The sequence below is a fragment of the Triplophysa rosa genome, linkage group LG15 (assembly GCF_024868665.1).
Source record: "Triplophysa rosa linkage group LG15, Trosa_1v2, whole genome shotgun sequence".
NCBI classification, from domain to species: domain Eukaryota; kingdom Metazoa; phylum Chordata; class Actinopteri; order Cypriniformes; family Nemacheilidae; genus Triplophysa; species Triplophysa rosa.
In genome coordinates, this window is record NC_079904.1 from 13,299,058 (window position 1) to 13,325,479 (window position 26,422).

The following is a 26,422-nucleotide window of genomic DNA, read 5'->3' on the forward strand; positions in this document are numbered from 1 at the left end:
GGAGGATAGGGGGTGGAATACAGAGGTTTTACATGATAGAGTGAGAAAAATAGTAGAAAAAATATAATACATAAGAGTAAGTATTACAAAATAATTAGTGTAAACTAATAAAATAGGCTTTTTTCAGGCTAGATACAAGTCAATATATTGCTCATAATAATGGATCTTATAAGGAAAGAACATTTGTACAGAAACAGAGAAGACCTCCCACAGAAAATAATGACAAACAAATGCATAAAAACAGTGCTATTATCACATGCACTTAGGCCTGGTTGTCTTCATTTATATTCATTTTCAGACTAAACTCACCGAGCGAGAAAAGATCTGCACAGATGTCTTGTTGCATCCAAACTGATAAAAGCCATAATGTCTTGTTTTATTTGGCATGAAGTGGTAACATCTCACATCAGGCTGTAAAACCATTTACTTGCCAGAAAAAGTTAATATTTCATTCATTTGTAAATCATTCCTTATGGCCCTACGTTCGAATCTATTTTTCTCATGAGGTAACTTGATTACCCTAGGTAGGTTTTATTGAATTTGAAGATCACTTATAAATCCTCCCTCTCAGATAACCCCTTATCAGCCTTAATGCCAACAACTAATCTAGCTTTAGTAATCGTATTGTGAGTTTCTGATTTTGATAAGCCACGTGTAAGGCACTTTTCACCACAATGCCCTCAGGTATGACTGTTAATGTTGATGTTACATCCCCGTCCCGCCCATGCTAATGAGTCGTTCCGCATGACCCGGCGTGCAGAGTACGAGACAGAAAACAGCGCTGGCCCTTTAAGACAAGAGCGCTTGCTACACTGGCGACCGTTCCGCGGTATTACCGACTCACCGAGCGGACTCGCGCACACATGAGATAGATGGAATTATAACAATGGACTATCGCTGCGTTCTCTTTACTGTTTTGTTGCAGTTCATCGTCCAACCAGGTAGGACGGTGGTTGTAGTCTATCATTTTGGATCCTTTCCTTGCCTCACTTTGTTTTCAAGGGAAGAGAAAAGAATGCAGAAAGTTATTTATTTTACAGTTGACATACGGCATTTGCTGTATAGGCTACTTGTTGTATATCTATGGGGAAATTAACTATGATTTTATTATAGTAATTTGGCGAATTGATATTTGTATTAGGCTACCATCATGGTTACGGTAACTATGGTTTTCTTAAAAATAGAATAAAAAAGATGTATTTAGGCCCACTATAGGTAAACTTTGGTTTATTTTCGTAAAGGTTATCTTAGACGAGATGTGACCCTACTTGAATTATTCTTTAGTTTATGTATTACTCAATGAAAAGCCTATTTTTAAAGTCTTTGCAAAAAGTAATGGACCTGTTGCGTCTCACTTTAAAGCAGTGTATGCTCTTTATAAAAGCCTCGAATATACCATGCTTGTTATTTTCTCTATAATGAATATCATAATATCGTAATGAGCTTCGGCACCGCAGACTCGTGAGTGCGCCACAGCCCGCAGCTTCTATAAATATTCTGAATATGTTTGAGAATTTACACTGATAACCCAAATGAATCAAGGAGACGGGTCTGTGCGTCTCTATAGGCTGGCGTTTATTTTAGGTGGTTACAGGAACCGATCGCTGAAACGAGATATTGATCCGGAGAGCTGCAGGTGAGAATGTAAACTATAGCCGATCCTCTCGCGCTGCTCTCAATAATTAAACACTTCAGCTCGCGCGTGCCAGTCTCCGGTGCAGGTGCGCGATGCAACAAGTGTAGGAACAGTTACCAGCAGCTTGTGTCACCTGTAAGCGAAGTGCACGTCGATGCGTGATGCAGAAATGACAGTAGCTTCGTGTAGTTTAGATCCGGTTAGTGATCCGGTTGCAGTAGGCTATGCAAAACTTGCAACGCAGACCTTGTGAGGATACGTTATCTAGATGATACGCCATTCATCACGAGCGTACTAAAATGGCTCAATAATGTTGGTGTTATGATGCTCATAGTTGCGGTTAATTTTGCTCTTTTATCCCATCCGCATGGATAACTGTTATATGTAAATGACCGGCAATTCCTAAAAAGACAAAATTGGTTTTGCATGCTGCGACCTGACTTGTTTGGCTTCGCTTACTGGCTCTTTGTGGGCGTATCAGATGGTCTTTTGTAGTGCTTGAAAAAGCCCCCTATATGTTTTGAAAGTAGAGGGGCAAATCTTCAGCTGGACTGCATCTGTTAACTGACCATCGCGTATCAAGTGTGCAGGCATACCTCTGTCCCCGTTTAACTCGTGTTTAGAGGAAAAAGACACACCTCGTGTGGTTTTTGGCCAAGTTGTCTCCAGTTACAATTTCCTTGGTCATATTAAAGGATTCCTTTGCAATCTGTCGCCTTCAAGTGATAGTTCACCCAAAAAATGAAAATTCTGTCACCATTTACTCACCCTCTTGTCATTTCAAACTTGTATGACTTTCTTTCTTCCGCAGAACACAAAAGAAGATATTTTGAAAAATGTTGTTGACCGAACAGCGATGGCAGCCATTCACTTGCATTGGTTTTGTGTCCATACAATAGAAGTCAATGGGTGCCACCGCTGTTCGGTTCTCAACATTCTTCTAAATATCTTCTTTTGTGTTCTGCAGAAGAAAGAAAGTCATACAGGTTCGAAGTGACAATAGAGTGAGTAAATGATGACATCATTTTCATTTTGGGGTGAACTATCCCTTTCACTATGTTAAATTCTTTGTTTGCCAGCAGTGCTGTGAGAATAGGGAGTAGAGCAAGAAATTTTTTTAAAGAATCACTTTTAGCGGATTAAAACGATGGGACAATACTGAACACAAGGAAACTTTGTGGGTTTCACTCAAATCCCATCTGAAGTAACGCCAGATGGCTACTGTTTTACGTCGGGTTTCTTCAAACGCAGATCGCTGGGGGCTTTCTGATAACAGCCATGAGAAAATCGTTTAAATGGAAATAACCTTTGTTTGCTGTAGATTGCTCTGACTTTATTCAACACACATATGACAATAAAGACTTTTCAAGAGAATACATTATGGGAAATGAAAGATAAACACGTTTTCTTAATTACCCATTTTAAACCGGTGCTGAAATTTGTTTTTATTTGCTTTAGTCGAGTAGTTTTGCTTTGAATACAATGTAATTTGCGTTATAAATCTTTTCTTGCGTGAAATCACACATACCATTAAGACCAATACAGCATAACTCGAATGCGCACAACATTAATGACATGTACGGACTGCGTGCCTTTTACCTGGCGCACAAAGAAGTTTGTTAAATGTATAAATTCGATTATGAAAAATTGTGTAGCTGTTGTTTCATTAATAAATGCCTTTTGCAAATTCATGCTTTAAAAAAGTGCCACCCGCAATTACGCCTGCAGGGGAGTACCGAATTTATGCGTGTACAGTATAATGTGGAATGATACGGTTCCATTGGCCAACCCCTCTGTCCACCACATGTCTCCTCTGCGCCATCACAAGCCCCTAGTGGCAACTCCTAAGCACTTGAGAGACCTCTACAGCTGTCTTAAATAATTGGGAGAGTAAGAGTGATTCTTACCTTTAAAAAATCTGATATCTTGCTTTTATACTAAGGTTTGGAAGTAGGAGTAAACTTCATGAATTCTCAGCACTTAAGACTAAAATGGCACTTTGAAAAGCTTGATAAACACGGGCCCTGATGTTTAACCACTGGAAAAGACATGTTGTTGTGTTAGGGCTCTTCCCTGGAAGAGGCGCCTGACCTCACAGTTGCCGTTTACTTTTCACAGAGTGACAGTTTGCAATGAAGCAAGCAACGCATTGGGCCAAACCACAGTTTTTATCAGGTTATCTCAAGCCTGAAGCAATGATGGGAGCCTTTGAATAGCACCTCCAGCCCCCATTTCTCTGCTACTTTATCAGAAACACGAATAATGTAGAAAGATTTACCATTGAAATACAATGATAGAAAGATTGTGTTTATGCATTCATTTTGAATATGCTACTATGCACACATACTTTCCTTTTATATCATTATTGTAAACATTTATGTTGTTGCAAAAGGACAATTGTATAGAGTATGATATGTTTTTTGTTGGTCTCTCTCTCTCTCTCTCTCTCTCTCTCTCTCTCTCTCTCTCTCTCTCTCTCTCACTCACTTTCTCTCTTTAAAGTTGCACTAACATTTACATTAGTGTTTTTTACAATATTTTGAAAATATGTAATTGATATGGTGATATTTGATAACAACAGGTGCATTTTTTTATGTCACACATCATGGTTTACTTTCTCTCCTTTTTCTCCCTTGGTTATTATTTAAGTATTCCCAATGTTTTTCCTTTCATGTGATTAGGGAAAAGAAAGCTTTTCTTAATTAATAATGGACCGGAGGAATTATACATTCATACGCACATTTCTTCTCAGGCCATATCACATTTCCATCAACAAATACTTTTACTATTCTAATTTGTAGCCATTAAGGAGCTGGATTTTAGTTGGACAGTGCAGCACATTTAATGGGAAATGACGCCATGTTCAGAAATCAAGAGACAAGAGATTTTTTGCATCTTAAGAGGTTCTTCTTCTTCATCTAATCATCTTACATACATGATGTACATTTCACATGAATTTATATGACTTAGCCACCACATAATATAGTTACGAATTCCTGTGAGGTCAGGTTGCCATAACTGTCTGCAATCAGATTGCAATTTCTAGAGAAATTAGAATAAGAGGAACTTGGAACACTCGCTTGTTTTGGATTTTCTGAGTTATGAAACTTACTATCCTTAACTGTCATTTATGCATCTTAGTTTTTTTTCATTTATATGAATGTGCTTGGTGTATAACATTAAGTATTGTTTATTTGAAAAAAATTGTTCACCTTCAAAATGAAAATTCTGTCATGATTTTCTCACAAACCTGTGTGAAGATATTTTGTAAAGAAGATATTTTGAAAAATGTTGGTAACCAAAAACCGTTAGTCAGCATAGACTTCTATTGTATGGACACAAAACCAATGCAAGTCAATGGAGACCAACCGTTTTCTGTTACCAACATTTTTTAAAATATCTTCTTTTGTGTTCTGCAGAAGAAAGAAAGTTCTTGGTTTGAAATGAAAACAGAGCGTGTAAATAATGACATAATTTTCATTTTGAAGGTGAACTATTCCTCATAACATCATGTAGATATTTTCATGTCTGAGAAAAAATGGGATAATTATGGTACATTATTTGAAATAATATTTTGAGTCAGAAATAAACCACCCGTCAAGTCTAAGTTCATTAAACCTTAAAAAAAACATTGGCACAACCATTGGTTTGATTTTAGGGCGTGACTATCTGTTTGTCTGACCAACTGCAGTTTAAAGCAATGATTATATTTACAAAACTGTTTGGTGCCTCTAACACGGAAATTTTCACCTTTAAACATTTTCATTTTACACCTTTGGCTCACATTCACCATGTTTAATACCACTCAGGCAGGTCCAGGCCCACCATCACCCCGGACGGACCCCAGCTCACAGTTCCGCTGAACGGCAACTTCATTTTGCGTTGCCAGAGTGACAGTTCGGTGCGCTGGCTACGAGAAGATCGTCCAACACGGACCCTAAAGGAGGAACAAAGAGAGGGCCTGTTCACAATTCTTAAAGTGCCCAAAGCAGGCCCGCAACACATGGGCAAATATTCCTGTCGGGAAGAGTCTGGTGAAAAGAGCTCCATCTATGTGTATGTTAAAGGTAAGCTGAACTTTTACACATTTGGGGGTGTGTATGATAGGATGTTATAATTTGATGTAATAAAATGTCTGATGGGCTGAGTGACGTCTGTAGGGCAGTATGTTAGGAATTGTCTCCTGACGTTTTATAGAGCTGTCTCTGTTGTACCTACATGTGAGTGCAGGTATAGTATACACTTTTCATGCTTGTATGTTGGCAATTGTATACGTTATTGATAGGTTATATACAGTATACGGTATAGCTATAGGGACAGGGTTATAGTACAGTATTACAGTACAGTAGTATACACTTCCATCAGCACACTTTTATCTTTTTATGTCTGCACATGAAAGTGTCCTTGCATGTTTTTGTAGTTCTTGAAGGCTCGCTCTCCGTCTCTTTTGATACACAAGTTCCAGCACCTTTGATCATCTTGTGTGGTTTCACATTGTGCCAAAAACATATTGTGTGTGCACGCAGGGTGCCAACAGATCTGTTTCCTAAGTACTTCCAATCATCAAGACCTGCATGATCTCTATGTGTACCTCCATGTGTTTTTTGAATTTGCATGTATATCATTCCATAATAATAAACTCTTCAAACTGAAACTTGACAGTTTGACATTTCACGCTGACACCAGGAAAGAACTATTTCCAAGCCTTCACAAATGTAAACACTGCAAATGTTTATAATTCTTTTCATTGGAGGGTATTTTTAATCTTCACTTTCTCACTTTCTCGAAGCTGTGATGTCATAACGTCTAAGCCCCCTTGGTTGTGTTTCATTGGTTTTTGATTTAGCATTCCTCTCAGCAGATCCTGAAAATCCCTTCAGGAGGGGCATCGTGTTCGACATTGTCGCGGGAGAAGGAGAAACGGTCACGATCCCGTGCTCGGCGACAGACCCTAACATGCAAGACCTGCACTTGGAGAAATGTGACGGGCAACCCTTGCCTGACAGATTGCGATATTCGTCCAGTATCGAGACGGGTGTGGCGCTAAATAGCATTAGGAAGGATTTCGAGGGATGCTACGTCTGTGTCGGGACTCTGGGGGGAGCCACTGTTAAATCCGGGGAATATCAACTCAACGTCCGGCTCGGTGAGAGAAAACACACCAGACACGTGCATGTCGATGCCCTTCCTTTCTCATAATTCCCTGCTTCTCTGATTTAATGTGGCATGCTTTTTTGCTTTTAGTTCCAGACGCACCCCCTCCGATCACACTGGGTCAGCCTCAAAGAGTTCTGCTCACCCAGGGGGAAAAACTTTCCCTATCCTGCTCCACCTCAAATGTCAACAGCGACATCACGATCAAGTGGAAGGCTCCACATGGAGTGGTAAGAGCCCTCTCGCAAACCTCACAAACATCTCTTACCTTATCAGCTCTTACACTTGTTGTACTTGAAGAGAACATTTGCATATGTATATTTAAGTTTTAAAACTACCCACAGCAGCGTGAAGTGAAATGTCAATATTTACAAAATTACAGCACACATAAACACAAGTCTACATTAACTTAAAGGGACAGTACATTCAAAAATGAAAATGTATTCATCCTTTACTCACCCTCATGTCATTACAAACCTGTATGACTTTCTTCAGCCAAACACAAAAAAGAAGATATTTTGAAAAACGTCTGTTAACCAAACAACATTGGCCCTCATTGGGTTTCATTGTACCGACACAAAACTACCGACACATTTCTCAAAATATTCTCTTTTGTGTTCCAGAAGAAAGAGCCATATACAGGTTTTAAGCAACATGAGGGTAAATAAAGTATGGCAGTACTTTAATGTGAACTATCCCTTTATTCGGTCTGTGTTCCAGTGACCAGTTCAGTATTTGTGCATTGAGGAAAAACTGAAAAATAGTTTGTACTTGATGTAATGCTTAAGGGCAAATTAGATAAAGTGTGACTATCTTGGTTTCATATGAAGTTTATTAACCACACCTTCTTGCACACCCAAGCGCAGTCTGTCCCCCCATCTCTCCCATAAGGTTAACTAATCAGCTTTGTGTTTGCTTTCCTCTCGCATGTGTCAAGCAACCGTCAGTGCAGCAGACATCCCGTCTCCTGACTGAGCCCATTTCTCACTTACGGACGGCCACCCTAAACCTGCCCTCCGTCACAATACAGGACACTGGGAATTACAGCTGTGAGGCTATGAATGAGAAAGGGACCAGTGTAAAGTTAGTCTCGGTCGATATCTATGGTAGGTTCTCTACAAGGTTGTTTTTCTCATGTGAAACAAGAAGACTGGGTAGAACACACTATGTGTGTGTATCATCCCCAAATACACTGCTGGAAATTGTGTGTCACAGCTGTGAACCTAAATACAAGTCAGGTCCAGATGTATTGGGTGATATACAGCGGTGGGAAAAAATTGAGACCACTCCAGTTTTGCTTTAATAAGCATTTCTGTATTGAGGCAATTCCAGTCCATGTAATTCCAGTGAGTTTCAACATAAACAAACCCCAGGAATGACACACAGTATACTGAGAGAATGCAAAATGCATTAAATTGTGAAAAGGTCAGGCTTATTCTATCATATATTCATATTTTTAACTAATCCTAAAATACATGTAAAAACTTGGTGTTGTTTACGTAAACAAGAATATGTGTATTCAAGATCTGCAGTATTAATCTGCAGTTTCAGTTTTCTGCAAAGAAATGCAAATAAAAACATGTTTTTATTTGGAATTTGGGAGAAATGTTCACAGAATAAAACAAAAATGATTATTTTAAGGCTAATTCACACTGATCCAAAAAACGGCAACAAACACCAACAAACTTCAACAGCAACATTTTAAATTCTCATTGACATTGATCTAACAAACGTCAACAGTCAGTTTGTTCAATCAATGTGAAATAGCCTTTACTTAAACACACTCCTATAAATAGTCAATTCAGAAAAATTGTGGAAATTATGGGTTTTATGGGGCTGTATATCTGTCTAAGTTTTCAGAAAAGAAGATAAATGATAAATTTGTCAACTTTTTTGTACCATCACATTAGCATACAGACATGGACTGAAAGCTACACAACATTGTAATGTGGGCATTAACTTGTACGGCTGTAAAATGGGTTTGCGAGATGAAGATGTTGTGATTGTTTTATGTATGTGTGTAGGTAAAGGCTTCATTAACCTAACAAGTGTGGAGAACAGCACAAAAAGAGTTCAAGCTGGAGAAAGTCTGTCCCTGCGGGTGGTAATGGACGCTTACCCAAAACCTCAGTCATTTTCTTGGAGCTACAGTCGTCTAAGACTGACCAACACTACAGATCATGTGATCACCAGCCGGTCACATGGGAACAGGTACGTAATCTAGGTGGAGGTCCATTGCTTTAATCAGTTTCATTGTTCAAGATTTATATTTCATGAATGATTAATGTTTCAGTAATTCAAAATATTACAAACCGTACATTTACGTAATTCCTTTAGCTCATAACTACTCCAAGAATATCACAGGTAATACAGTATGTTTTGTTTAATTCATGCATCAGTTACACCAGCGAGCTGAAGCTCGTCCGTCTCAAGGTGTCAGAGAGTGGTGTGTATACCTTCACATGCTCAAACCGAGACGTCACTATCCATCAAAGATTCGAAGTCCACGTTATAAGTAAGTGAAAACGTTTAATGCAAATGGCAAATATTTTGATTCTCCGCTTGTTTGAGAGGAATTCAAAACATGTGACCTATGATCCTTGTGTGTGCTCTCATTCAAGAGGAATCAATCAAAATTTCTTCTGCATTGTGCTCTTCATTAACTCCCTTTGTTGGTTTAAAGCTCTTTGTTAATGTAAGACACCAGCTAACAGCCCACTAACAATAGTCGAGGCCTTGAACTGCCTAAAAGCAAACACGAAAGAGTGCAAATATTTGACTGCTGTATGTCAGAATTACTGATTACCTGTTAAAAAACGATTTTAAAGACTTCAAAAAATAGGCACTTTAAAGTCATCCTTGTTTTGGAAAGAGGACAGCATGCGTAGCGAGACAGCTGTACAAACATGCATCTCACTAGCCAAGAATGTCCAGCTTGCCTAAAACTGTTTTTGATTTTTAGGTAAACCTCAGATTGTGTCCTATGAAGGGCCGATTGATGGACAGGTGCGTTGTGTGGCTGAGGGTTACCCCACCCCTCAGATCAAGTGGTATTACTGCGACCAGCCCCATTTAAGGTATGTGTGTTGTTTCTTATACATACTGTATATATACATACATACTGTATATATGTATGATATATAGAAAGAATATAAAAAGAAACCGTCTTTGTCATATAAATATGTACTGTATTGGGTTTAACTGTATTCAAAAAAATTCTCGTACTTTCAGTATTAAATAACCTGTATGTTGCCCTTGTACTTTCTCTCATTGGGTACACTTTGACAAGTCATTTGACTCGGTCATGATTGTTACATCATCCGGTTGATTGACAGCTCTCACTCATGTGACACTGCCCATGACATGGGAAAAAGCCACTCCCATGGGGTTGTTTATTCTTAGATGTTAACAGCGTTGAGAGAACACCTCAGCACGGGCTTAGTCACAGGTTTATCTAATCTATTCCTCATGATGATCAAATCCGATCAGGATATCGTGGACTGCTTCAATATGAGCATGTAAACATGCTCATATTGCTGTCTTTTGATCTCATTCATTTGCTATGCTATTGCTATCCTTTTCTGTCTCCAGTCGAGAGATTTCGACAAAGCAATTTATGATATTGATCAATACTACAGTGACAACACAAAGAATGTGAAGCAGTCGTCTTTTTTGTTTGTTTGCTCAAATCTGATTTAAATGAGCATTTAATAGAGTAATAAATCAAAGCACTTGACATTCCTGCATTCCACTTGGCTGTATTTCTGAAACAGAGCCCTCGAGGCTTTTTAAATTGTAGCTTGTTATTTTGCCTTCTAAAAGCTGCAAACCTTAACTTTTACCTGTCTATTCCCAGCTCTGTCTGAAACACAAAACTACAGCTTACGTTTATGTGGGTTGCCTTCCAAGTAATATTAAATGATGTCCAACTGACATTTCCGGTAAAATTTTACCCACAAGCTCAACTAATAAATTGTTATTGCGTATAAGCTTAGTTGGGTAAATTGATAAGGAGACAGGTTTTTGTATGCACATATGCTCTTGATAAAGGGGTCATATGGCGGAAGTATGTGTTTTTCTGTGTCTTTGGTGTGTTATAAGTTGCCCATGCATGTATTAGACACGTAAAATTGCATAAATTAAAGTGTGGGAACAAAAGATGCATTCTATCTAAAAGCGAATGCTCAACCAGACTGGCCTGAAACGCCTCGTGTAACCACACCCCGGCGAATCTACGTAACTTCGTAACATGATTTGACTAAGACCGCCCAAATCTACACGTAGTTAAGGTGGGCGTAATTGTAGATCTCATTGTATCGTCTGTCAGTACAATTGCTTTGGAACCTGATGTTCCGAATATGGTAAGAGGCGTTACATTTCCGTGAAATGCTTGCAGTATTTGACCAATCACTATGCACTTGTGAACTGGCCAATCATAGCACACCTCGCTTTTCAGAGCGATGAGCTTTGTTAAAGATCCGCGTGTTTCAGAGAGGCGGGGCAAAGAGGAGATACAAACATGCACGGTATGTGGAAAATACAACGTTTTTTAAACTTTAAATGGTGTATACACATTGCGTTCTAAAACAAACAATAATATTCATTTTATCCGTGCAATATGACTCCTTTAAATAACAGTTTTTGTTGATTTTAACCAAGAAATATGGATTGAAACTTCAAGCAAAGAATTATGGAAGGCTATACGGGAGTAAACACTAAAATTCAATTTAGTGTTAAAATTATGTCTGGATTATAGGTGTCACAATATACCAGTGTTAACAATAATTGTGATATAAAAAACCATGGTTAACTTACAATATATAATGTGTGTATATATATATATATATATATATATATACTGTATATATATACTGTATATAATTTACACACAATATCATAAAGTATTCAGCACCTATTTAAAATTTAGTTTTATGAGTCACAATGAGACAATTGTATTTCAAGTGTGATTCATTAACCAAATATAAGACAAAACACAAAATTAAAGATGAATTTGACTGATAGCTTCATTTATTTATAAAAAACGTGCAATGTTATCACGATAATATCGTACTGTGGATTCTTTCGGCCACAAAAACCGTGTAGCGAAAATCTGATATTGTGAGAGCCCTAGACTGGGTCACTGAATCCACATTTGAAGTTGTTGCATTGTTGCACCACATTTGTAGTGTAAATATTTGCGATGATGATGTGTCCCTGACCTGTCAATCAGCCATCACGACAAAACAAGAGTTTAAGCTGTTTAAGACAGCATTTGAAAGAAATGCTGTCTGCTCCAAGTGATCCCCTCAGAGTCTGATCACAAATCTGTCAAATATTCACAAGAGACACATTTGAGACATATGTTACCAGGTGTAAATGTTGTTCTCCAACACTAGATCAAAATGGGACCGAAGTTGTGTGTTTTGATGTGCATGGCTTTTATGCAAACGCATACAATCGTAAAACAAGTAACTTAAAATGTGTCTCTTTTATCTCAACAGTTTTATTCAAAACATTGTTTTGCATGTTAATGATTTCAGGCATCAGAGCTCTGTGCGTTTTTTCGTAGGTTTTGTTCATAGTTCCTTTGATGCAGAGTTCTTGGAAAACAATGTGACAGTACGTTTCTACAACTACCAAATAATGAATTTATAAGTTGTTTGCACGCCTCTTCAGGTGCTCTAATTTGCTGAATGCCACTCAAGAGGAGGAAGATGTTGTCACTGTAACCATGACAAATCCACCCTTTGGGAAAGGCGCAGTGGAGAGTCGTCTAAACATCACTAAGAACAATTACCCCACCCTTGAATGTGTGGCATCTGCCAACGGAGAAATCGTTTACACTCTATTCTCTATCAGTGGTGAGTAAATAAGTCTTAACCATACACAAACACACATTCATATACACAAACTCCTTCAGACAGAGAGTGAAGACTTCACAAAACACACAATTACTCACAGTCTGCCCACAGTCTGATCCATATTGTACTCAATACTGATTGTTTGCCTTTACGCAACTGCCGAGAGTTGTTGCACGAAGTTTTATGTTTTAAGTTAGTGCTTTGCCGATGTCTCATTGTTATCAAATTTGTAAGATCTGCCATTTTGTCGAGGCACTTAGTGGCAAGTTAACTAGATTTCAGAAGCAGAACTCTGTATTGCAATTTGTATAAGTAAAGTTGAAATATGTAACTTTTTACTTAAAACTTTTGGTTAAAAATAAACAAAAAATAAGTTATTGAGCAACTACATAAAAAAATTGTTAAAAACTTGTTTTTAACACATTTCGCAACGTTTGGTGCAACACGGTTTGTAACATTTGGTGTCATTTGGCTTCAACCAACGTAAAGATAAGTGTACGTAAAGTAGGGTGCAAATTTATGTTTCACCACAGATGGCAATATAGAGGCAAAAAGTTACAAATGGTATCTTTAAAATCCCTGTGAACCGGAAGTTGCGATCGTGTTTACTTCCGTATTTTGACGCATTGAAATGGAATTTCTAATGAGAAAAATAGTGGGCATGGCTTTCGCCTTTCTCTGCGATTTGATTGGATGTATAAAAACAGCCGATGCATTTAGAAATGGAACTGGCAGCAGACTAACAGTTAAAGGGTAGGAGTTAATGGATGCTCCGCTTAAGCCATCTAACATACGTCATTTAAGATGGATAGTCATTACAGGAAGGAAGTGAATTTTCAGATTTTAACTAAAGATTATGAGGGCACACGGATTTTAAAAAGTGAATGACCCAAATCGATAAACTATTTACAATAAACGCTGCAATATTTCATGAAAAAATAGGCATTGCAATTTTTTATTTCACTTGAACTTAAGTAGTTAAATATTTGATATTTTTTTATTGAATATTTCCTGCTGTTTTGGAGACTGTCAGTCACTTACTTTTAATGACAGTCTAACGCCAGTTTTTTTTTGTCAATCACACAATCTTTTGATGTCTTTCTGTCTTCCGGTTCTTCGCCACAATAAGCTGCTCTTTGAACCAGACCTTTTGCCATTTTTAAAATAATAATTTAAGCTTCATGATTACAATATGATCAGAGAATTTCCCATTAATGGCTTTATTCATACCATACTGTTCCACTGCGGTCTGTACAGCCGTGTTTATCTGCAACAGGTCTGACTGTGTGTCATTGAATATTCAGTTTATTTCTTTACTTCTTTGTTGTCTTCCATTGTTGGATATTCTTCCCATTTATTCATTAAGCACGTTATAAATGCGTTATACATATTTATACCAAATATTTGCTTTTTCTCTTAGTCAGTTTGAATGTCAGTATTGTATGAGCTAGGGATCGCAACCCAGGTGCTTATAGTTTTCCAGGATTTTTTAACAAACTGAACAAGAGGAAACATACTCAATCATCTCGTCACGCTTGTTCCAGCTGTGAGCCGTCTCCTGGCTACATCATTTCAAATAATCCAAACCAGCTGCGAACGTCCCTCCACTTCCTTCTACTGAAGCCTGTGTAGACGAGGTTCACACAGGACAAGATAAAGACAGACTGTTATATAAATAGAGGTGCAGAGTTTTAGCTCTAATCTTGTTTCTTTTGTAAACCCAGCATTACCAACTGTTGGGGATTAGCTGCTGGGGTTGTATTTGTTGCAAATCGCCAGTTTTTTGTCGCCCTGGTTAATTCCGGTAAAATCGTTAGGATAAAATGGTTAACAAAAGGTCAGCCAAACCCGGTTTAGTTGGTTTCAGGTGTGTTTATTTTTTTTGTTGTAAAAGTTGTACATTTCATGCGACTGAACTGGCCTGAAGTTAAAAAGTATATTCGAACATTGTCCTTTTTTTGTAGTCTGTCAGGGGTTAAGCTTGAGGTTTTGAGGTACGGGCCGGCAAAGACCCCCGCAGCTTCAGGAAAGCCTTTTGGGTGATAGAGGAACCTGTGTAGGTTCTGGCCAGGAAAACCAGTGGGTTGTCAAGCCCAGGGCTGCTAAAGCCGTGAAGCCTCAGATGGATGCAGAAAATATCTCTTAGTGTGTTTTTTAGTGGAGTTTGGGTTACGTTTTGGAAGCAGTTGGTTATACAGTAGATGGATATACAGAGGGTGAAGAAGTGGGAGACTGCGAAAGCCAGTGGCAGCTTTACAGGGGATTACTTCCTGCCGAGTCTGCATTCTTTGATTTGAAATGGAGAGAAAGCTACTTACAGCTTAAGAGCTTTACTAGGCCGCTCAGAACGGCATAGAAAAACAATAACACAACACGCATGAACACACACACGCACACTTTAGCAAGACCAAAACACAGTTACGGTTTCAGAAGTGAGACACAATGAGCTTTAGCATCTTTCATTAGCGAGGATTATTCACGCCTCACTATGCAATTATGGCATCTTTGTTGTTTTACAGATAATTCAGCAGTTTGGACAATAGTAAAGCAGTAGGCAACTCATTTTTATTTCCATTGCCACTCGCTCAAGTACCAAGGTTAGCTTCAGATCTGCAGTGGTTTTTGAATGTAAAGGCCATGAGACATGTGTATTGATTACCTACAGTATTGATGTTTGTAACAGGGGGGTTTTAGGGGGTACCAGTGTATTTTAGTGGGTTTCTAAGCAGGTTCCAGAGGGTATCTTAGAAAGATTTCTGTATTTCATCACTGTCCTTCTGAAACCTTGTACTGTATGTCCATATTTGCTGTTGTTTAGGAAAAACTAAAAAAAAATGTAAATACAAGGTGTCAGAAGGACAGCAGCGATATATTGTTTAATTTATAAGAAGAAATAGGAAGTAGGTTTTAATCAAAGATAATATTTAAATTAAGATAATAAAGTAACAGCAATGATTTTTTTCTTATTTTTTTCTATGGCTGTATATACTATTATATTCATATACAATTGAATTAAATTATATTCTTATACAATTTACAAGTTTTTCAATCTGTTTTCATAACAAAATTGAATACTTTGATGTATATTGTATTATAATATTTAAAATATATTTTTTTGCACTTGTATTTTTTTACTTTAAAGAATTTTCACGTAATTTTGGAATGCGGTAAAAAAAATCCAGAAATAGACTGCAAATTTACACGTTGGGTGAAAAATAACAGGAAATGTAATTTTACTTTACAAAAATGTAACGTTTCTCCTGGCACTCCAGCTGCTGAAATCTTTCAGCTTTTTACTGTATTTTTACAGTATTAATTAAGTTTATTGTTTCAACAATGGCAGCTCTAGTCTTAATGAAAATTATATTTATTGTTATATGAGTTAGGAGAACAACAATTGTGGTTTGGTTTCTACTTAAGCTCTTCTGACGTGTCCTCTGATATGAGCATCTTTCTCTTTAGCTCTCTGATGGTTACAGTACATGTTGTTTTAATCTTTACAGAAAGCACCATTCCTCACGAGCTCTTCACACCCCTACTTATCGGATTTGTTGCCGCGGCAGTTATCCTTCTTCTCATCCTTATTGTGCTATCTTACAAGTACATGCAGGTATAATAGCATTCATTTCATTGGAAGTACATGTTGAGTCACTGTCACACTACCGAGACACATTATAGACACACGTTAACTAGGATGTGTTTTAATCGTCCACCTTTTAGAACCAAACAGGAATCCAGTGGCTTATTATTGGAGCTTATGTTGTTATTCCAACATTACTTGTTTTTTGGTTACTCAATTAAGCTGTAATACTTCAGGCAGTTTACCTGTCACACCTGGCAACCCTCCCACCCCTTAGGGGAACTCTGAAACAATACACACTCGAGAAAATTATTTACTTAACAAGTCATAGGACCTGTGCACACGCACACACATCTCTGGTGGTTCGCAAACACGGCTCCTATAGGGAAACGTCTACATAATCATGGAAACCTAAAAATGAAATTTAAAGGTTTTGTTTAAATAGGTGTTTTGTGATATATATCTTTTGCCTTGTCCTCTCTGCAAAATGACAACCCAAGACTTTAGCTTATTGTGGTGTCTGTTTACTTTTGACTTTTAGAGCACCTCACCATTTCTCTCTCTTTTTCTACTGTCTGTCTGTTTTTTTACAGAAACCTAAATACCAAATACAGTGGAAAGTCATAGAGGGTATCCATGGAAACAACTACGTGTACATTGACCCTACTCAGCTTCCATACGACCACCAATGGGAGTTTCCCAGAGATAAGCTGCGATTTGGTTAGTGAACCCAATTTTTCCTATCTATTTGGTTTCTTGTGAATTCTTGTTTTGGGCATTTTTTGTGCATTTGAAATCAGTTGTATTCTTTAAAAGTGTATGGTGCGTAAGAGCGTAAAGCCACTCTTTATTCTACAAAGATGAGACATTCATTGGCTGTTTCATGCTATATGACTCTGGCGCCAGGACTCAGGCACTTCATCAACCTAATGACATATTGTCATATCTTAAACATCAAGGAACAACAGTATCCGTCAACAAGCAGAATCGAGCAGGATCTAGCATATCCCTCTTGTCCACAAACCACGCCCCTTGATTCAAAAACAACATTTGTGTTACCACTGACTGCTGACTTGGATCAGCTTCTATTCAAACTATTGTCTGTAACTCTGTCGATCACTTTTGTTTCCAGGAAAAACTCTTGGATCTGGAGCGTTTGGGAAGGTGGTGGAAGCCACTGCTTATGGAATGTCTAAAGCGGATTCAGTGTTGACTGTAGCTGTGAAGATGTTAAAACGTAAGTTAGGGAGCGCTTCCGTAATGTTGAAATATGAGTAGCACAGTGACAGTTTCAGCAGTGACTTTGGCTGTACTTAATGACACGCCAGAAAATACACAAACCTGAGAAGTGTTGGAAATGATATTAAATTAAATAAGTTTTAATACAAATAATACTGTATTAAAATTGCAATGTATTTTGGATCTGCCTTTTTAAAAGAATTGGTTTTATTTTTGCCCCACAGCAAGTGCCCATGCCACTGAAAAAGAGGCTTTGATGTCAGAGCTGAAGGTGCTTAGTTATCTTGGCAACCATATTAACATTGTGAATCTGCTTGGCGCCTGCACTATAGGAGGTTAGAGACACTACATACTATGTGCTTATAGTGCTTATGCACTATATGGACAAAAGTATTGGGAGGTCCCCTTATAATAAGCATGTTACTCTACAGTACCATATTAAAGAACTTTGTTTCCGTCTTTGTTGCAACAGTTTTGGGAGGACCTTTTTCTGTTCTGAAATGACTGCACTCCAGTGTACAGGAAATGTGTGTGCTGTAAGAGGCTGAATGAAAATGGGTTTGGGTGTTGAGTATTTGGCTCAAAGGTGTTCAGCTGGGTTCAGGTCTGGGTAATGCAGACCAGTCAAGTTCTTCCATACTACACCGTCATTTCTTTCTGAATCTTGCTTTGTGCACAGAGATATTGTCATTTTGAAATAGAAAAGGACCCTGCCCAAACTGTTGCTGTAAAATTAAAAGCACACAACAATTCTCTAGAATATCATTATATGATGTAGCATTACGATTTGTGCTCATGGAAAGGACTTAAGTACTCAAATCTGTTCATTAGAAGTGGGCATCCCAATACTTTTGTCCATATAGTACATATGCTTATACACTGTATGTTTAGATATTATACATTCGCGGAAAAATTAGGAGACCATTCCAAATTTTCATTTCAAATTAGCATTTCTCAATGTATTGTGGCCATTCCAGTCCAGTGTCTCTTGAATTTCAACAAAATCAAACATCAGGAGTGACATAAAGTCATCCAACAGCAATGGGAAGACATATGAAAACTGTGATAAACACACGCAAAAAAAAAATTTTTTGAACTTTTCCTAAATACATGTACAAATATTACTGTTGTATTGCTTGTAACTTGTTTTCTTTGCAGTATTTGAGGTCTAAAAAATAGCATCTTTTCTGTTATTTTCACCTGTTTCGCCAGTTTTCATTTTCTGGAAATAAATGCTAATCAAAACAATATTTTTATATTTTTTGGTAAGTAGTTCACAGAATAAAACAATAATTATCATTTTACCTAAACACATACCTATAAACAGTACATTTTAAAACCAGAAGAGCTGTATCTGAAATGGTCTCTCAATCTTTCCGCGGCTGTATATACAGTATATAATTTTTAAAAATAAAAGACATAATAAATCAATTGTATTTAATTATATTAAGTGAAATCATTGATTTTTATTACTTTGAAATGTTATTTTTACAGGTCCGACTCTAGTTATAACTGAATACTGCTGTTTCGGTGACCTGTTGAACTTCCTGCGCAGAAGAAGAGAATCCTTCTACTTCTGTACACTGGGAGAAGACACTTACTATAGAAATGTCATGATGCAACCCAAGGCAAGGTAACTCGATCATCAATGTATTGATGAGATTTATGGCTATATATTGTCTTCATTCAAGTTACATGGAGCAAGGTTAACTGAAAGGTTTAAATTTGCTCGCAGTGAAAGCAGGAACGGCTACGTGACCATGAAGCCTTCTGCAACGGGAATTCTGTCTTCGGAAAACAGAAGATCACTTAATAAAGGTAGAATGTTGGTCTTTTCTCATCTTCTCTTCTTTTTGTGTTTTTGTTTCTGTTGACAGTTCTTTCAGTTTTTCCTTTTCAAAGGATTTTGTGACATTGGAATATTTTCTCCCTCATCAGGTGATACCTACAGTGATTCAGATACGGTCAGTGAGATTCTGCAGGAAGATGGTTTGACTCTGGACACTGAGGATCTTCTCAGCTTCTCCTACCAAGTAGCCAAAGGGATGGATTTTCTGGCGTCCAAGAATGTACGTCTCGTTTCATCTCCTCTCTTGCTGTCTGTCTTTCGGCGTTAGTTAGTTTTATATTCTGAGTGTGTAGTAATGTCAATCTGCAGATCTTCTCGCTCTACGTCTACGAAACCACAGGCTCACATTCCATTACCCTTGTCCAGTCCAGGGTCAGGTTACACGCAGTTCCACATGAACGAACCCATGTTATCAAGCACATACACGTTCACTGAAGATCATGCTGAGTCTCAACCTGGTCAGCAGGCCCAGTATTTCATCTAGTTGACTAAATTACTCTCATTGCCAAGCTGGCCTGAGTTTTTTAACTTCCAGTAGATGAGTTTCATCATCTCTGTGCTAACCTAGAAGCAAAGTATTTCCAACACCTCTTTGCTAATGAGGTTTTGAATACTGACACTGTTAAAATAATTTGTTATGTCAGCCCTGACATAGAGAGTATTAAAGCAAGGCCCTGCTTTAACAAATGTGTGTGTATCTGGACCTATATTTCTGTGTTCAAGGTTTGTGTGTGTTTGTGCAGTGTATTCACAGAGACCTGGCAGCAAGGAACATTCTTCTCACCCAAGGCCGAGTGGCTAAGATCTGTGACTTTGGACTGGCTCGTGACATCACGACTGACTCCAACTATGTTGTCAAAGGCAATGTAAGTTAACAAAGTTTCATATTGAATTGTTCGCATTTTACTAACGCTGATCAATATACGTATGTGGTTATTCACCTCAACTAAGTCTGTTTATTAACAACAACATCTTAATCCTTTCAATTTTTTTGAGTTTTTGAAGCAAGTTGATTTTCCATGTCATAAAATCTGACTTGATTCATACACAACATAGCAGTTTTGAAACAAGGACTTAAAGGCTTTGTTCACCCCAACATTTTAATTCTGTGATTATTTAGTCACTCACAAGTTTTTCCAAGTTTGTATGCATTTCTTTGTTCTGCTGAACACAGGGGAAGATATTTGAAGAATAGAGAAACCCAAACAGTTTTGGGGCACCATTGACCTCCATAGTATTTTTCCTACATTGGAAGTCAATAGTGACCCAAAATGGCCAGTTACAATTACAAAACATTCTTCAAAATATCTTCCTTTAAATAAATATATACAGATTTGGAAAAAGTGATGACAGTATTTTCATTTTGCCGTGAACTATGCCATTAAGTGTACATCATTATGAAAAGCTGTAGAACATAAGTGCCCACAACCTATAAAGATTAAAAGTTACAATTACAGTAGTTACAATTAAAGTACAGTTAAAAACTCTTTATTTGCAATTGATATGTCTGTTGGCCAACATTCTTCTTGTTATGATTTGAGCTTTAAGGCAGATTTTCCTCTTATGGTGTTCAGAAATCAGAATCAGAAAGAGCTTTATTGCCAAGTATGTTTGCACATACAAGGAATTTGTTTTGGTGACAGGAGCATCCAGAACACAGAAACAGCAACAACAGTACACAGAGACCATAACACAATAAAGCAATAAGCCCCAAGAAGCAGTGGGTTACAGTGCATTTTATAACAGCTAAGGGCATTGTGGCACGACGCGAAGCGGAGTGTTTAAAACCCTGTAGCTGTTATAAAATGCACTGTAACCCACTGCTTCGCGGGGCTTATTGCTTTTATAAAACGGTTATTCCATATGCTTAGCAAGGTTTCATAAAATAAAGTAGATAAAATGATATTTAGGCTATGTGGTGCGGTCAGCCATTATATATTGGGGTATTTTATAACGGCTTAGAACTTCGCTCAGCCAATCAGAATCAAGGACCAGAACTGACCGTTTTATAATAGAATACAGTACACAGATGATTTAAATAAGAAATTAAGAAATACAATAGAATAAACATAAGATAAAGATATAGAGAGTAAAGCTATGTGTGTATATGTACAAGTCAAAAATAAGAATAGACTATTGTAGTACAAGGTATGTGCTATATACAGCAGAATGAAATATCATTTACAGAAAAATGTGTATAAAAAATAGATAGTGTATTATCTGGAGGATATAATTAATATCGCACTTAATTATTATTGCAAAGAGTTATTAATTGCACGGTGTGTAAAAACATTTAAACATTTAACAATTAAGAGGTAGATGGCCCGAGGGAAGAAGCTGTTTTTGTGTCTGGTTGTTTTGGTGCTCAGTGCTCTGTAGCGCCGACCAGACGGCAGCATTGTGAAGAGATGACGGCTTGGATGTGAGAGGTCCAGGGTGATTTTCTGAGCCCTTTTCCTCACTCTGGATGTATAGAGTTCTTGGAGGGTGGGCAGGGGAGTACCAATGATCTTCCTGAAGTAATACAAAATTACAAGGCTCGGTTTGACATGCCATAGCCTTGCATGCATGGTGAGACTTGCTTTAGCTGTGACCCACCTGAATTCCATAAACAAGGAATGGGCTGATGCAAAATGAGCTTGATATTTGTGCAATAAAACCATGATTAATTGTACAGAATTTGCGTAAAGCAGAATTGTGACGTTGCTCATGCTGGCTTGTGCTACACATGCTCCATTTGCATCATGTTTTTATGGTTGAAAACTAGCCCAAAGCAACAAACAGAAAATACAGACTTTATCTACATTATTGATGGTCATTGTCTGGTTTCACATAAAGCTATGCTTTTTATAATTAGATGTATTCATTTGATTGCATTATTAAAATTTGGATAAGGAGGTACAGGCATACCATACAGACTAAATTCTTGCTGTACAGTCATGTGATAACCCATATTTCAGTGTTGTTAAGGAAGGAATGTTTTTCTCTTTGTAGGCACGTCTCCCGGTTAAGTGGATGTCCCCTGAGAGCATCTTTGAGTGTGTGTACACCTTTGAAAGTGATGTCTGGTCTTACGGCATCCTGCTGTGGGAGATCTTCTCTCTCGGTATGTTATACTAATCTCAAAATTTATGATCGCTTTGTAAGCCTCTCTGATATACTTGACTAAATTGATACTCTGCTTCTTTAGGCAGTAGTCCTTACCCGGGAATGCCAGTGGACTCGAAATTCTATAAGATGATCAAAGAGGGATACCGCATGGAGTCACCTGAGTTTGCACCAGTTGAAATGTAACTCTTGAGTTTATGCTCGTCTCTAATTGTAGCTTTTTTTGAAGTTAGGAGATGTTAAAATCTCTCAACAACACAAAAAATGACAACATAATGACTACTTAGTAAGATCATGAGATGGGAGGGGTGTGTCGTTCATAATGGCTTAAAGGGAAATGCTCCCACTAAAGCTGAGTATCGCTGTGTTTCAGGTACGAGATCATGCATTCATGCTGGGATGCCGATCCTTTTCAGAGACCGTCGTTTAGCAAGATAGTGGAGAAGATCGAACAGCAGATCTCGGACAGCACCAAACATGTATGTGTTTTTATTCACCTTCATCTTTTCCTGTTAACTTTGTACTTTCACTGCATTTTCACAAAACCTTTATTTTTAATTGCATTTTGTCTCACGAGTATTTAAATTCAAGTCAATATAACACATGGCAAACATAAATGTGTAAATTAGGCTCATTATAAATAGCCTCTTAGTGTACGTTGTTGTTTAAACAAACAGCCAAAACACAGTGTTTTGGGGGCCTGAAAACGCAAAATTTATACAACAACAACAATACAACAAGCAGAGAAATTATTTGCATACACAAAATTCGAAATATATACAGTATATACAAAACAAAGGGTGATCAAAAAGCGCATTTGGGTTAAACCTGTGTATGGCACGTAGTGTTTCTTTACAATGTGACATCGCCAACTACTGGCCTAGTGTGCATAATATAGCGTTTAAGTCATTTTTTGTTGATCCGTTTGAGCACAAATAGTTTTGACAATGTGTGTATGTGAAACTTTTTAGAACACAAAGGAAAAGCTTTTCGTTTTTTTACTACCATTGTTGTCGTGTAAACGTACCACTCAGATTTTCACTATGCATACTGTGTTTTGCAGAGATTTTGTGGCCACATTTGCACTGTTGCCTGATTTCCAAAATTGTTTTAGTACACTGGGCAATGCGCAATTCAATGCAATGTTTATTTTTCATAACCAAATACAAACTGATCGATTCCTCTATTCCTCTTTCCAGATTTACCTAAACTTCAGCTCCAAGTTGCCAGTGGCATCAGGAACCCGTGAGGAGTCGAGTTCTCACGTCCATCGGCTAAACTCCGCTGGCAGTCACAGTACCATTACTCAACCCCTGCTCTCCAGTAATAATGTCTTCATTGAAGGGATGGGCCCACGTCCCATTCCAGTGTGACTATCACTTCTCACTCATCTACCGAGACACGGCTGAGAGTCATTATACAATAGCTGTCTGGCATACAGTACATTGAGGACTTTGGTGGAAAACACTGATCCAAGAGCAGTCATATTCTTTACATTCACCTATTCTGCACCTTGTGTACATGAGGTTTTCTGCCAGATAGGGTAACGATGGATTTCATTACTCTCAACATTTCATCTATCCTTTGAAATGATAGGAAATTGTTGATAAAGGTTGTTATCAATGCTGGTACTATATATCTCCATTGTGAGTCTGCTGGAGGACTTTGTATAGAATGCTTTATACGCGATAAGAGCTAAATACTTTTTTTAGTTTTAGTGCTCGACAAAGGTCACACAGGCTGATTTAACCTAGAGACAATGAAATATAACCGTTCTTTGCTTCTCATTGAATGCAACTTTGTGGCTGTCAAGGCTGTTCACAAACTAAGCCTCATTGTAAATCAGATATTTTACTATTATCTATTTTGCAGGTTAAACATTTCGTTAAACATAAACATTAGGAAAGTATATGTATGTGCAGCGATAACTAAAGGTGCAACTTTTAAAGCATTCTCATATTGCTGCGCAGGCCAAAAATGAGCTGCTTATTGCATTGTGTTTAACACATAGGTGATAGTATTTCGTCAGTTGGCAGCTGAATCTATTTTCTTGTCACCTCCAAAGAATTGTCCTGTTTAAATGGTGCGAAGTTCATTGACAGGAATGGTGTTCAAAAACACTTTTTAGGTCATTACAGTCATCGCAATTCAACGTTTACTTTAAACACTCAGTGAAATTTCGGTTACGTAGCAGTATTATGTTCTAGGTTTGTTACGTCCTCTCGACCAGGAAATGTAATTTGGGACAGCGAGGTGATCCAGTGAAGCGCTCATTCAACTTTAATGAGGCATCAAACTTTTAGACAGTGTTTTTCATGATCACTTTAAACATCGTCATTCAGCTTCTTTCGCTTTGTCAAGTTATTTTTAAATTCAAGTAGAAACATTTTGTAAAGAAATCTTATTTTACACAAAAGCATTTTTACGATGGCAATGCTTCACATTTGTTTCAAATACTTTGTGGTTCTGTATCCGTAATAGTGGTCTGAAGATCAGTAGCGTTTGTAGCATTGGTTCTTTATTCAAAAGAAAAGTTAAATACATTACATCTTTGGTCAACACGAAAGAAATGGCGTAATAAGTTGTACATTTGTAAATGTTGTGCTTGTTTTGAATGTGATACTGTCTATTTGTTAAGTTCTGGCAAAAACCAGCCAGTTGCTGTTGTGATCATCACAAAAATATGGTTGTTTAGAGTATAGACAGCTTTGGGATCACGTTGTTGCTGTTTTCTTGTGCTTGGGGTTTAACGGGTTATTGTTTTATACAGATTTGACGGTTCTTTTAACTTCTACCTACCACACCGACTGTTGTGCCTAACAGATTATATGTTTTCTTAGCTTGTTAGCCAATGAGAATCTTTGCTGTGGAAGGTTGAGCCAATAGAAAGCTGCTGCTGTGTAGAAATGGGTGCCAATGGCTTCTTGCTCTCTGTAGGAATGGCCAATGAAGGATCTGCCAATAGATGGGTAGAGGACAAAACAGAGAAGCTTTCTGTTGGTTAGAATAGCCAATAAGATTCTCATTCTATTATGGATCTGCCAAAGGGAAACGGGCAGAGTAATCTTCCGAATATGAGCTATGTACCGAGCGATTCGGCGGATGCGTCCACAGAACCCGTAGCTGTCTAAACATAAGTAGTCCGGGCACTCTGTCAGTAGCTCATTTCCCAGATCTTTCTCTCTGTTCTTTGTGTCCAGCTGCTTCCTCAGGCGGATGTCTCACTTCCACAAAGTCTAAGACGGGAGATCTGTGTCTGTCCATCTCCAAAACCACCCCCTCCTCGCCACAGTGGAACATTGTTCCTAATGGGCAGTTGCTTTTGCTTCCATTTGGGCTAATGTGTGAATATATGTGTGAATGTGTAAATGCAGGTCATTTGCTGTTAAAATACCTGAACACTGATGGGTTCCTTTCATAAAACTACTGTTAATGAACTTTCAGTTCAGTCACTACATACTACACACCATCACTGTTTGCTCTACTCTTGTATGTAAATAATATATATAAATATATGTATATGTAAATCATAACGATGTCGCTTATTTTTGTTATTATGGTACGGCCTCTCATGTGCTGCAATGATTTTGTATGTTACAGTTTGTCATTTCCCGTTGATGTTACCACATGAACTTTCTGCCCTCGTTTTGCCTCTTGATTTGTGCAGTTTGCTAGCACAGCAGGTACGGTTGGGTCTATGTGCATATATGTTTCAGTATTTTCAATCTGTTTAATTCATGACTGTAGGAACAGGAGTTCTCATCTGCATTTTTAAATCATTTCCCCTGAAAAACACTCGGTTTAATGTATTTTATTGTATATTTATTTTACAGTTTTTATTTTGAAAACAAATGTGCAAATTGTGTGTGTGTGTGTGTGTGCGTGTGTGTGTGTGTGTGTGTGTGTGTGTAGCTCTTGTTGTTACAGAATGTAAATAAATAACTCAAACTACAAATATAACAATGACTGTGCATGCCATTCAGAAGCACTGATAA

The 26,422-nt window shown here is 37.8% G+C and overlaps 1 protein-coding gene across 3 annotated transcripts; it reads left to right on the plus strand.

Moving 5' to 3' along the window:
* The first annotated feature begins 762 nt into the window (after positions 1-762).
* Positions 763-26,422, plus strand: kita (KIT proto-oncogene, receptor tyrosine kinase a). 3 transcript variants are annotated; one of them, XM_057353344.1, is made up of 21 exons: positions 763-941; positions 5,446-5,703; positions 6,483-6,782; positions 6,881-7,020; positions 7,728-7,896; positions 8,815-9,001; positions 9,190-9,305; positions 9,753-9,867; positions 12,467-12,651; positions 16,155-16,261; positions 16,825-16,951; positions 17,364-17,468; positions 17,695-17,805; positions 18,965-19,103; positions 19,206-19,288; positions 19,409-19,539; positions 20,063-20,185; positions 22,314-22,425; positions 22,510-22,609; positions 22,801-22,906; positions 23,627-26,422. In XM_057353344.1, the coding sequence occupies exons 1-21, from the start codon at positions 887-889 to the stop codon at positions 23,798-23,800; spliced, it is 2,943 nt and encodes a 980-aa protein (XP_057209327.1). In that variant the 5' UTR covers positions 763-886; the 3' UTR covers positions 23,801-26,422. The 3 variants fall into 3 exon arrangements, with proteins under 3 accessions (XP_057209327.1, XP_057209328.1, XP_057209329.1); XM_057353345.1 differs by having other exon boundaries at positions 6,495-6,782; XM_057353346.1 differs by having other exon boundaries at positions 6,498-6,782.